We start from the raw sequence: 13,737 nt of genomic DNA on the forward strand, positions 1-13,737 counted from the left end.
GCAGGTTGAAATTTATTTCTTATTAGACGAATATTGATTAATCACAGATTTGTGTGTAAAGCATTTTGTCACATTTTAGACACATATGTGTGAACTGTGTGTCAAGAACACACACAGAGAGACTCAGAGGCTGTTGAACCTGTTTTTCTGGAACAGAGTCTTGAACTGAAAGCAAACTCTTCTTTATGTGTCAGCATTTAGAGAGAAAGGTCTCAGTGTTTCTGATCTGTCGGTGTCGGTTAATACAGCCAGCTGGATATTTTACAGGGGGATGAAGATGCTGCTGGTGTTGCTGCTCCTCATCAGCAGTAAGAAACACACTTTAAATACTGTTGAAATACAGACTTTATGGAAAACGTTTGAAACTATGTCACTAACGAGTAACTTGAACGGTGAGGAAAGGAGCAGCTTTGTTTGTAAGTGTATGAAGGACTGTAGTAGAAGATTGTGGATCATGGAGACGCTGAACAACAGCCTGAAATGGTTTTACACTAAATCCCTTTGTTTGCTCAGTGGTTCAGTCCCCATCATACACTCAGATGTTCATCGCAGTCACAGATGTGTCTGTAGTTGTTGTCAGCCATGAAGCAACATTTCTGACATACCTCTGCAGCAGTCCACCTATTTACTGTGTGTGTGTGTGTGTGCATAGCATGTTTACATATCTTTAAAAAAATTGAGAGTTTGCTATACGTGTGGGGACCAACAGCCCATATGTGGACAAAATGCCCGTCCCCATAATTTTGAAGACCAGTTTTTGAGACTTAAAATGTGGTTTTAGAACTGAGAACAGAAAGGGAGCTGCTTACTGAGGAAAACCCAAGATAGTAGACGATAAGAAGCTCTCTCCTCCGTCTCACATCATATTAATGATAAACGCAAATGTGTGTTTGGTGTTTTCTATGGGCTCAAATTGTGGTCATAAATATTTTGTACTTGTAAATCAGGATTTGTATGTGTAAAAAAGATTTGTGTGTGGACTCAGCCAAAACATACGTGAGAAACTCTGCACTCAGTTTCAAGTTACAAGTACAAATGTTGACCCCATTTTTCTTCCTTTCATCTGATTGGTCAATGTCATGTCAATCACAAATTTAAGAATAGATGGGATTGGCTGTCGGAGGGTCGCTTTTTTGAACTGCAGGTCCTTGAAGGGTAATGCAGTAGAGGATATTTACATAGAGGATCTCTATGTAAATATCCGATAGAAGCTACGACCACCACAGACTGTTTTCCTTCGTGGTGATGAAGGAAAACGCTCGGCTGGCATTTAAAAGGGCATTTATTCCCTTCAAGGACCTGAAGCTCCATAAAGCACCCCCCAACAGCTGAACCCATCTGCTCTCTGATTGGATTGTTACATTTGTGATTGACATGACATTGACCAATCAGCTGAAAGGAAGAAAAATCAGGTCAAAATTCGTACTCGTAGGTTGAGAGTCACACACAACCAGGGAACCTGAGTGCAGAGATTTAAACATAGTTGTTTGCTTTGTATCTGTAAACAGACCTTAACAAAATAAATTTGTAACTTGTGTAATAAAAATCTTTACAAACAAAATTCTCATCTGTAGATGCACAAAAATAAAATTTTTAAAAATTTTGGTTTACAAGGGTACAAAACTCTCACAGACACACAACACAATGTTCACATTAAGTGGTGAAGGAAACACTTACTATAACAGCTTACTATTGTGCAGTCAAGAGTCCATGTTTCAGTGTTCAAACACCTGTCTTGGGTTTCTGAAGCTAATTTGTCACCTGTGAGGAGTCTGGGACAAACACACAGCTTGCAGTTCATTTCTACATCTGTTTGTGTTTCCTCAGTTTCCCAGCATGCCCTGGCTGTGGTGGTGGAGGTGAATGAGGGGGAAAGATCTGTCCTGCTGCCCTGTATGTACTCAGGTTTCATACCTGTGGACCTCACAATGATGTGGAATCGCAGTGATCTTCATCCCAAATCCGTCCACCTACGACGAGGAGGAGGAGATGATCTCAGAGGACAAAACCGGCGTTACAGCGGACGCACATCGGTGAGGCCTGATGCTCTGGACACTTTAGACTTCAGCCTCACTCTGAAAAAACCACAACTGATCGACAGTGGCAGCTACACCTGCTCCATCAGTGCTGGGAGAGAGGAGCAGACACTGACAGATATACAGCTGCAGGTCAAAGGTCAGCAACAAACACCTGCTTATCATACAGGTCAGGAGTCAGTACTGTAGACCGATCAGAGGTTAAACTCAAAGTCTTCTGCCAATCCTTTAAAACAAACAACAGCCTTTTAGATCTAAGCTCCATGGTCGTCACAAAGCAGAGGAAAAATGTGGAGAACACTTTGTATAAAAACTGCAGAGATCATTCATAATATTTTCCTTTTTTTGATGACAGTTTTTAGTTGTAAAAACTGTGTAACACTCTTCAGGGATGCGGAGGTTTTTCACCACTTGCTGAACCCTTTTTCTGGTCAATGCTGGCTCCCAGTGAAACCCAAGACCTCATTAAAAAAAGCTAACAAGCAAAGTAAAATGCTGAGTTCTTGGGCAAACTGTGTTCAACCAGCTGTTGTTAAACTTGTCTGCTGACTCCCAAAGGATCATGTGGATGTGGGATACTGTCCAAGGGCAGGTTACCTTGGGCCTGCTTTAGGGTGTCCTGGTATCATCAGCAATGTTAGCATCACTGACAGGTGGGAGTCCAGTTCCTTAGCTGACCTTTGTCTAGCCCTGCCATGTCTCTGATATTTACACATTCACTGAAAGTAGTAACATGACCTATATTTGGCCATTTATATCCACAGTTACTTTTGTTTTCAGGTTTTAACTTTAACTCAGAGCAAGCAAATCCTGCTCGGACACTTTTGATCTGATCTGTGGGGTTCTGCAAGGCTCAATTCTGAGTCCATTATTTTTATTTTACATCTTTTATTTAGCTGAGGTCATTAAATGTTATCAGTTCTATGCTGATGGCATCCAGCTGTCTGTCTTTTAAGCCTTGCCATCTGGATAGGCTGCCCAGTGATGGTAATCTTGGTGTATTTGATTCTTCTCTGAGCTTTGACTCAGATGCAAAATCTCTCTGACGTTCCTTTGAAGGAACATTTCTAAATGTCTGCAGTCTCCTGCACTTAAATGCATAAACGTTTTCATGCATTTCTGTCACTGTGCCTAGATTACTGTAATGTCCTACTTACCAGCTTGGAAAAATAATCTCCTTTATGCCTCTAAGTGATACAAAATGCTGAAGCCAGACTCCTAATCTAGCAAGTATTACAGGCCTTCTCTATGGGGTCTGTTTTATATAGAAAAGTACAGACAAGAGACACGAGCTGCGTTTTTTCTGCAGGCTCTTCCTCATCTGAGGTACAGGACAGTTGCAACGGCCTATCACACTCACAGCTACTTCTCCCTTGTTGCGATGCCGCGCAATTACATCATCATAGCTTCAACTGAAAAGAGCAAAAGCACAATGAAATAAGGCCTTTTACATGAATAAATGTTTAAACCAAATTACAATGTTGACCATACACTTGTAGGTGCCACACAAGCTCGAAGCACACTTCATTTATTTGCTTTACATCGACTCCCAGTTGATTTTAGAATTAGTTATAAAATTCTCATACTTACATACAACAGTGTAGCACTCCAGCCTTGTTCTGTGGACTCCTTCAAAAGGCAGTTGAAAACTTTTCTGTCAGGTGTGTTTTTGTATTGCTTGAGCACTCTACAGCTAACTTTCATTTTCTTACTTAGCCTTTATACCAATCATGTCACTGACCTGTTAGTCTAATTACATACACATGTTCATCCAGCTGTTTCTTTTCAGTACCACTTAGTTATGTTTAAATTACACTACATTTGCACGCTGAAAACTTTTATAAGTGTCTTTTAGAAAAGGTCTTTGTGTGCATTAAGCAATGTTTCCATGGCATCAAGGGTTTTTAATGTTGGAAATTACCAAATTATGATTAAATGGAATATTAGCATTAAAGATCCAGTTCAGTTTCATTGGACAAAAAGAAACGCTAGATGTATTACAACAGAGTTAGAGGTCAGCAACATTAATGCTCAGCTCCCAGATGTCTAGTCGATTTTGCGATTTATTGTCCTCTCAGACCAACAGGTGGAGGTGAAGGTGGAGGAAGGCTCAGACTCTGTCATCCTGCCCTGCAAAACAAAACCTGACCTGCCTGAGGACACCACAGTGGAGTGGACTCGCTCTGACCCAGAACTCTTGATAGTCCATGTGTATTTAAACAGAAGTGACCACCTTAAGAAACAGGACGGCCTTTACAGAGACCGAACAAAGATGAACGAAGACCTGCTGAGAACTGGGGACCTCAGTCTGACCCTGAAACACCCCACAGAGAGAGACAGTGGAGGATACATCTGCACCATCTACAGGGACAAAGACATCCTGAGACAGAAAGTAGTGCTGCAGGTCAAAGGTCAGAGATATATATCAAAGGTTCTGTATATGTAAGCCATACTTGTGATATCATTATTATTATGTTTTAACATTATGCTCTTTTATTGTTTTCTACATAGAGCGGTTTCCATCCTGGGGCATAGCACTCCCAATTATTCTGGTTCTCGTCGTTTCTGGACGTCTATTATTTTATTTCCGGCATTATTTCATGTCAGGTGAGTCCCTCCTACATTACCCATAACACTGACGCTTAGCAGGTATCCTTCCAGATTTTGGTTATGTAGGTAGCTCAGGGTTAATCCTGGGTTTTCTGTGCTATGAAGGTGGTTCATTTTTTAACAGGGAAAATCGCCATGGTAACATATGCTGTGAATCTCCAAAAGTTGATTCTGTTCATCTGGACGTTGTGTTTTGTGGGAGAAACGTTTCGTCACTCATCCAAGTGACTTCTCTGCTGGGGAAATACATTTGACTGAAAACCCCTAAATGACATGCAAACTGTGCGTTGCATTGTTACAGGAATGTCAGTGCAACAAGTTGAGGACTTGTATAAACATGTATAAACCCCGCCCCTTTCATGTGAACTTGCAGGGGAAACTCTGGGCTAACTTAAATGATTCATGTTACCTTCTGTCTCTATTGCCATGTTGAAGTATCCAGGTAACAGAAAGATATTCTGGGCATGTTGAACTGTTTTTGTAGTTTAGGGTCAGAAGCTGAAAGAGTTGAGAGTTACAAACAGCTGCTACAGAGAGCTGAAGAGAAACTTCCAGGTTTGTTCCAGAAGTCAGAAAACCTCCTTCAGACTCAGTCATTGATCAGTGAAACAGCTCCACAGCATGACTTTACTAAACAGCTTACACCTTTCATAAAGTCTCGCAAGTGTCAGCTTTCTATAGATATAAAAAAAATGGAAATGTACTGATACGTGATCAGAATTACAATATTTCTGACTGCCTGCGGCAAAATTTCCCTGATTCAAAATGAATTGAATTGTCGATCAAATCGACTCTGAAAATCAGTGACGATACCCAGCCCTAATCATGTTGTCCTTTGTTATTCTCTCAGTTTACCAGGTGGAGGTGAAATCGGGGGTGGAGTCTGTCCAGTTGCCCTGCAAAATCACAGTTAACCTGCCCGAAGACGCTAAAGTGGAGTGGAAGGACAACGATTACAGGACGGTCCATGTGTATCAGAACGGCTCTGACCAGCCTGAAGAACAGCACAAGGATTATAAAGGCCGAACAAAGATGAAGAGAAACCTGCTGGAACCTGGAGACCTCAGTCTGACCCTGAAATACCCCACAATCACACACACGTACACCTGCACCGTCCAGGAGGGGAGGGAAAGATCCTGCTGCTCTTTGTCAGTGGAGGTGAGTGCTGTAGATACCGGGCAGAGGTCAGAGGTCACTGTAAAAGCTCAGAGATGAACTGTGAGTGTCCACATCATCCATGAGACTTTCATGAGTTTCTCATAATGTTTGTTTAGCATGTGGCTAGCATACTGCTAAAGCTCAGTCAGTCCCACATATATGTGTACGCTGTTAGCGCTCACATCTCAGTCACAATCACTACATGCATGTTTTTTTATGAAAACTTTCTGATATTCCACATAAACACACGTGGAAATATCACAAGTCTGAGTCGATGAAACAAGGAGTGGAATTGGAGGTAATGTTACCGTCAGTGTTGTTGTTGCTGTCTGTATCACTTACACGTGCTTCACTGTCTTCTCAGTCCCCCAGAAGGAGGTGGATGCAGGGAAGGCCTTTGTACAGCTGTCCTGTAAAACCACACTTGATTTACCTCATGATGCTGAAGTGGAGAGACGCTAACAGGAAGGTCCACGTGTATCAGGATGGCTGTGATCAGCCAGATAGACAGGATCAGGATTACAGAGGCCGAACAGAGATGAATAAAGACCTGCTGAAATCTGGAGACCTCAGTTTGACCCTGAAACACCCCACAGAGAGAGACACACAAGTCTACACCTGCACCGTCTACAGCCAAGAGGGAAACATCGTGTTTAAGAAAGCAGTGGGCAATCTGAGAGTCAAAGGTCAGAGAGGATTTTATTGGTGCACACACTGTGTTCTCTCTGTGTTCGACCTCCACTATCTTATACAGGCTGCATGCTTTAGCCTAACGACAGCTGGGATAGACTCGACTATGACCCTGCACTGGAGAAGAAAAATACTGGGGCACCACTATCAGTGACGGAAAATAGAAACGGAAAGCGTTATCTCACAGGATGAACCATTAATTGATTTATAATCAAATCATCCATAATGAGAAATCTAAGCAAGCTTTGAATTCGATCATATAAATCACATTAGTGTCATGGTTCCTGGATCATTGACCCAGAGTTTTGTGTTTTGTGGACTCTCAAGCTCTGCATTCAGTTTGTCTCCTGGTTTTCTTTTTCTTTTCTTTTTTAAGCCACTTCTGTTGTTACAGTACATGTGCAATATGGAAACGTCCCAGCTGACACAGGCAGGAGGGAGAAAACATAATAAAGACAGACAACAAATAGAAAAGCAATGAATCTCCCACTGCTACAGCTGCAACAGAAAAAATCGAAAATAAAAGCACAGAACATCTGGAAGACAACAATATGAAAGAGCCTGCAAGCGACCAGTGGACCTCGTCCCAGGCAGGGCACATGAGTGTACTAAGTTTAAAGTAGGGATTTGGAATTGATAAGAATTTAGTGATTCTGATTCCATTATCAATCAGATATCGATTTGGTTGCTGGTCGATTTTCATCGGCTCTCTGTGAGTGTGACCACCATCACTAAGCAGCAATAAAGTATTTATCTAGTTGAGTACATGCTGTGCGATCAAATGTTTGTGCGTGTTGGAGCTATTTCCCCTCTTTGTTGCCATCAGGATTGGGGTCATTACTTAAAAAACACCACCACTCCCACCACCAACCGAGGCAGACACACAGATTCCCCAAAATGACACCTGCAGATCTCCAGCCCCCAGGAAGCCGCCAAACGACCACAGTCACAGAAAACCCCACAGCCAGCTGCAGGGCATACAGGGAGACAAGCCTCCAGCCGACCACCATCAGTGACCATGTAGTTCACTGATGGTGGTCGGCTGATCTGGTCAGTGATCAGTGAAACAAATTCATCCAGTTGTTTTTATGCAGACGCAGACATTCTCCTCAAACTGACGTAATCTAGAAGTAAGTAAATGAGTCTGAACTTCCTCACAGTGTTACTGGAGGCCAACATGACGCCTCCAGACTGTATCTGGTTACAAACCAAGAGTTTTAGGACCGAGTACAATTACCTCAGTTTTATCTGAATAGCATGTATATAGTTATCAGCAGAGTTGTCTGTGGAGTACGTGCATGTGTTTGAGTGTGTAAGGGTCATTTTTCTGACATTACTGGATTATTCAAAATTTAAATGGGATACGTGAAGACTTTTACTTTTAATCATTCCCTCCGGGTGTTTATGTTGAGGCTTTTAAAGCAGTTATGATGCCTAACAGGCAGATTACAGATTTGTACTTTTCCACAGAGTGCTTGTTCTAGGTCCAGCCATGAGCTGTTGTTGAGAGATTTTTGAGTTTTGTGATTATGTTTAGTTGTAGCTTCATTTAAAGGAAGAAAAGCTTGTGAATTGGAAACACCACAGGAAAAGGGAGTGAGACCATATGTGCAGAAAGAATGCGGTGACATACGATACTACCTCCTGTGTTAACAGACAAGCTAACGGTCTCTCCTTTTATGGACATGTTTTGAGATCTATACATACCAAGCTATCTCCTGTTTCAACAGACAAGCTAACGGTCTCTCCTTTTAAGGAGATATTATCAGTTCCATACATGCCACTCCTACTGCTGTAGAAACTTGCTTGAAGTATAAATAAAGAATGTGCTAAGAGCCCTGGGCGGTTTTCCTCTGTGTCACATCTGTTCTGCACACGTTGGTGCAGAACAGATCGGACCGTGATGGGGATCGCCCATGTATATGTACATGTAAAATAGATATCTGAGTCGAAGTTTCTTTGCCTTCTAACAATTTTCTTTTCACAGCTGTCTAATAGGTTTAATCCATTCTGAAACACAGCACTTTGTTGGATAAGAAGTAGTGTAAAGAATGTGGTAGTTGTAGATCACCATTGTGTTTTGGTTTTTGTAGAGTTTCTAGAGTTACTCTCAGCTGTCTATCTCAGAGGAACTCTACATCTTCGGTCACGATGGATTATGAATGGAGAGATTTTTTTATAATCTTCGGGCAAGTGCAAAGTATTTTAAGGCTTACATTTGTGAGTGAGGTTGGGCAGTAGCTGGATGGAAGCGTAGGATCTTGGGCTGGTTTAAGAAGCAGACTAATGATGGCAGAGATCATGTTTGGAGATAGTGTGTGATTATTGTAAATCTGAGTTACCATCTTGAAAAAAGAAGGTGCCAGTGTAGGCCAAAATGTAAAACTGCTGGAAAACCATGTGGACCTGGGGCTGTTTCAGAATTCAGACACTGAATGAGGTGAATCCAGAAAATGGTAGCATTAGTTGGATTAATCTGTGATGAGTATAAAGCTTCATAACAATCTTTAACATCTTTATGTATTTATTGTTGATCATGAGGAATCTTCCCAGTGGAAGCGTTTTTTCCTTATTTAGATTTAAGTGGTTTGGGGGGAAATTTTCCAGATTTATTACCATGTTCAAGGTTCTCCAAATGCAGCTTTTGCATCAGAAACTGTGTTCGCTTGTGAATTATTTCATTCTAGTTTTAGTTTGTTGGTTTAGCTTGTTGTTTGTGAGGCATCACAGGCAGAGTCTAATGATCGAATTTCTTGTTCAGTTCTAATACAAGCCTTTTCCCCTCCTTTGTCTTATGTGAACAATAAGATATTATGTTAGCCTTTCCAGCTTCCCATAGAACACACGGTGATATTCCTGGTGGGCCATTGTTATCTAAATATGTTGCCCATTCCTTTTTTGAAATAATTAATGAAGTCTTGTTCTTTAAGTAATGATGTATTTAATCTCCGGCTCCAGTGGTGTAAGTGAGCGTGTGAGTGATGTACTGGTGATGTATATAATTGTGTTTCCCTGCTTTGCAAACATTTTAACTATATTCCTTTGACTTACTGCATTAAGTCTCCCGTGTTCTGCGTATGAGTCCAGTACATGAGATGTTCTTGTTTGTCTGTATCATGCTGTACATTAGACAGATAGCTGCTTCTAGTTAGATGTAGTAGAGAAGAGTATACAGCTGTGGTTCATTGACCTGGTGTGAGGGGGTCAAAGTAGTGTCAGGTCATACATGCAGAAATAATTGTCACTTCTCAGAGTAAAGACTCAGATGAATGAATCGTTTCTTGCCCTTTCTCCTGGCTCTCAGTATTATTGGAGATAAAGTATCTGAATTTCAGGAGCAGCCCCACGGTCCTATCTATATATGATCCCCCAGTTCTACAAGCTTTTCCTGCTCCACCCTTCAATCCTTTCACTTCTCATTAGTACATGGGGATCTGCCAGGCCTGCGAGCCGCAGCCAGTACCCTCTGAGGCTTGCCCCTAACCACAGCTCAATTCATGTCTAAGCTATTCATCTTTGTCTGCTAAAAATGTTGTCAAACCTAAAACGAGGACGTGGGCCCAGCTAAGTGAACTGACAGGATTACTGAAGGGAAAAACAGCGTTAAAGGTGAGTGAGCAGGTCTGAGAGAGGTCACATGGTGACGGCAGAAAACAATGCTCGCAGCTCTGCTATAGAGACAAAGTAATCATCATTAAAGTGAGGCTAAATTTCACTTTAATCGTCCTGTTAGAGGGGTCATGTGACTTCAGGACTTCCTCTGTGCTGATTCAAAGACAGGAAGACAGACTGAATGTGAAATATAGATCATATAGATGTTGATTGTTGGGGTTTCTCTGCTGTCTTTGTGTTATTGTTGGGTCTTTATTATTTGTGATTTGGTGCATTATAAGTGAAATAAAATAGAACTGATGTAAAACTGCACTACTCCAGTTTTAAAGGACACCGTAACTTGAAATGATCAACTTTACTGATAGATTTCAGTTCTGCTCTGATCCTTCTTTCAGCTTCCTCTACAACCCTGAAAACCTGCTGCTGCTGTACAGCTCATGTTGTGTCTGTTGTCCTCTCAGTCTGTCAGGTGGAGGTGGAGAAGGGGGCGGAGTCTGTCCTGCTGCCCTTCAAAACTACAGAACTCACAGCTCCACAAGATGTTGTAGTGGAGTGGGGATATGATGAAACGAAGATGGTCCACATGTATCGGGAGGGCTCTGACCGGCTTGAAAAGCAGTATGATAAATACAAGAACCGAACGGCGATGAATGAAGACCTGCTGAAAACTGGAGACCTCAGTCTGACCCTGAAACAGCCCACAGAGAGAGACAGTGGAGAATACAGATGTGAAGTCAGCAACAGGGATGATAACCGCAACGAGAGAATCTGGAGACACAAAACTGTGATACTCAAAGTTAAAGGTTTGTGTGTGTCTGAGTGCTTGACACTGCTGATAGATGACAGATTAGAAACTGATCAGTCTATTGATCACACAATATTCCATCAATAGAATTGATTTGACTTTGATTTGTGTGATTTCCACGTCTCCTTCATGATGTGACAGTGTCAGAGCTGAATGCACTTGTAGAGTATCATGTTTTTATGGCTCACATTTAAAGTGTTCCAGCTCTAATGTACAGCTGTCATATTAGAAATAGAAGCAGCTCTGATTTTAGTGCTCAAAGAAATCTATGAAGTTATGAATTCACACATGAACAGTTTTCTGCAGCGTTCCTCTCGGCCTTATTTGCAGCTCCACTCTTGTTTTTGGTCTATTGTTGTTGTTTGTCCTTGTCTGACTGTCTTGTCTCTGCAGGGAGAGTTCAGGTCCAGGATCAAACAGGGGACATCAGGAACAGAAGCAGCTCCATTGATCCGACTCCTCTGATGGCTGATCAATCAGTTTGATCTGTGTGCTCTTTGATTATTGATCAGTGATGTCAGAGTGGAGTCAGTGTGATGTTGTTGTTGTGTGTTTGAGACTTTTAGTGTCCATGAAGGTCTCTGCTGCCGTAGATCCTCTGAACTGTGACAGAGGTCTCACTCTGGAGGAAACTCTCAGCACTTTCCAGCAGCTCCTCCATCATGGAGGACGTTCCCTCACTGTAACAGGTGGAGGAGAGAGGAGAGGAAGCACAGGTGGATCCTCTGAGGAAGAGGAGCGTTCCTACAAACCACATGATCACATGACCAGAGGGGCGTGGCCTTCAGTGGTAGTATTAAGGAACAGTCCACATGTTCCACTTTGAAGGCTCATCTCCAACAAAGCAGACCTGTGATCACTTTGACTCAGCATGATGGATTGTTCGGATTTGTCTTTGTTTCTCTGGACTTTTTTGTGTGTCTTTATATGTTGGACTGAGTCATCTGACCTGCCAAGGGACTAAACTTGGGCTGTATCCCAATTCAGGGGCTGCAGCCTTGGAGGACCCGGACTTTGCGGTCTACGTGGGCCGTGTCCTCAAAAACCGAGAAGGAGAAGAAATGTGATGCTTGTAGACTTGTAAAATGTAATGGTCCAGTCTCAGTCGTGGTGCTCAGGTTGCCTAGCAACCATGATACTAACCACTACGTGGTTAGTATCATACAGCATTGTTTGACAGAAATGAAGGGACAACATTTTTGTCCGTTTGTTTTATATGAGCTTTGTTTGATTTGATAAGTATGTGAGTTTTGGGCACAAAAGGCTGTTCCAACTGCTATGTTTTTCGGCCAGGAAGAATATCCTGCTCCTTTGTTGCAGGCCAGCAATCCCAACCAAGAAATCCTGGCATACCAGTCTTATGTATATTCCCAACAAATATATAACCCACTTCCACTTTGGACTCGTTCCACAGAACTTGGGACCCACATCTGAAATATGTTGTACCTGTATTCACATTCCTCTTGTTGCGGGGCTTTCCCAAACTGAATTAATCTGCCTGATTTTTGGTCTTACTGTGAGTTGTTTGGATTTCTGGAGGGGTTTTGGTGTACTCCAGTCGTTTTGTATGTGCCTCTGATTTTTCAATTCAATTCAATTCAATTTTATTTATATAGCGCCAAATCACAACAAAAGTCGCCTCAAGGCGCTTTATATTGTACAGTAGATTGCACAATAATAGATACAGAGAAAAACCGAACAATTATTTGACCCCCCATGAGTAAGCACTTTGGCGACAGTGGGAAGGAAAAACTCCCTGTTAACAGGAAGAAACCTCCAGCAGAACCAGGCTCAGGGAGGGGCGGGGCCATCTGCTGCGACCAGTTGGGGTGAGAGAAGGAAAACAGGATAAAGACATGCTGTGGAAGAGAGACAGAGATTAATAACAGATATGATTCAATGCAGAGAGGTCTATTAACACATAGTGAGTGAGAAAGGTGACTGGAAAGGAAAAACTCAATGCATCATGGGAATCCCCCGGCAGCCTACGTCTATTGCAGCATAACTAAGGGAGGATTCAGGGTCACCTGGTCCAGCCCTAACTATATGCTTTAGCAAAAAGGAAAGTTTGAAGCCTAATCTTGAAAGTAGAGATAGTGTCTGTGTCCTGGTTCCATAGAAGAGGGGCCTGAAAACTGAAGGCTCTGCCTCCCATTCTACTTTTAAATACTCTAGGAACAACAAGCAGGCCTCTGTGTGTGTGTGTGTGTGTGTGTGTGTGTGTGTGTGTGTGTGTGTGTGTGTGTGTCTGACTGTCTTGTGTCTCCTCTGCAGGGAGAGTTCAGGTCCAGGATCAAACAGGGGACATCAGGAACAGAAGCAGCTCCATTGATCCGACTCCTCTGATGGCTGATGGCTGACAGTTTGATCTGTGTGCTCTTTGATTATTGATCAGTGATGTCAGAGTTATGTTGATGTCAGACGCTAAGCTTTTTCGATCCGGACATTGCTACGGATGAACTCATCAAACGGGTTCTAGATCCAGATGAAGTTGATGATCATGACTGCAACCGTAATCTTATAACTGTAGTGCCCAATGTGATGTGGTGTAAACACGTCAGCTGAATTGTGTTCAAACTGCTGAAGCTGCAGCCCGAGGATAGACTCACTGCCCGCATGTTATTGAATGACAACCAGTGGATACGGATTTCCCATGTGACTCCAGATACCATCGATCGTGTGAAACATTACGCTGGCATCAAATCCACTAAGTGAAATGCTGTGTGATCCTTTTTCACATTCTAATCATTTGTACCTTTTACTGTTCATCGTGCCCCCATATGTATTATGGGTTTGGGTTGTTGACAAATAAAACAGATTCATCAC

The 13,737-nt window shown here is 42.3% G+C and overlaps 1 protein-coding gene across 1 annotated transcript; it reads left to right on the forward strand.

The window, feature by feature from the left end:
- Positions 1-271: 271 nt before the first annotated feature.
- Positions 272-13,729, forward strand: LOC146389512 (uncharacterized). Its single transcript, XM_084919092.1, has 8 exons — positions 272-308; positions 1,828-2,175; positions 4,115-4,447; positions 4,548-4,643; positions 5,497-5,804; positions 6,169-6,490; positions 10,568-10,909; positions 11,305-13,729. The coding sequence occupies exons 1-8, from the start codon at positions 272-274 to the stop codon at positions 11,394-11,396; spliced, it is 1,878 nt and encodes a 625-aa protein (XP_084775218.1). The 3' UTR covers positions 11,397-13,729.
- The last annotated feature ends 8 nt before the right edge of the window (positions 13,730-13,737 follow it).

The sequence above is a fragment of the Perissodus microlepis genome, chromosome 3, assembly GCF_051167445.1.
Source record: "Perissodus microlepis isolate ML-2025 ecotype Zambia chromosome 3, ASM5116744v1, whole genome shotgun sequence".
NCBI lineage: Eukaryota > Metazoa > Chordata > Actinopteri > Cichliformes > Cichlidae > Perissodus > Perissodus microlepis.

Excerpts from the sequence above, each read along its gene's own strand:
- LOC146389512 (XM_084919092.1), top strand. The coding sequence starts at position 272 with ATGAAGATGCTGCTGGTGTTGCTGCTCCTCATCAGCA. Across the intron at positions 5,805-6,168 it reads GCTGCTCTTTGTCAGTGGAG|TCCCCCAGAAGGAGGTGGAT; the intron begins GTGAGTGCTGTA and ends CTGTCTTCTCAG. Across the intron at positions 6,491-10,567 it reads GGGCAATCTGAGAGTCAAAG|TCTGTCAGGTGGAGGTGGAG; the intron begins GTCAGAGAGGAT and ends TTGTCCTCTCAG.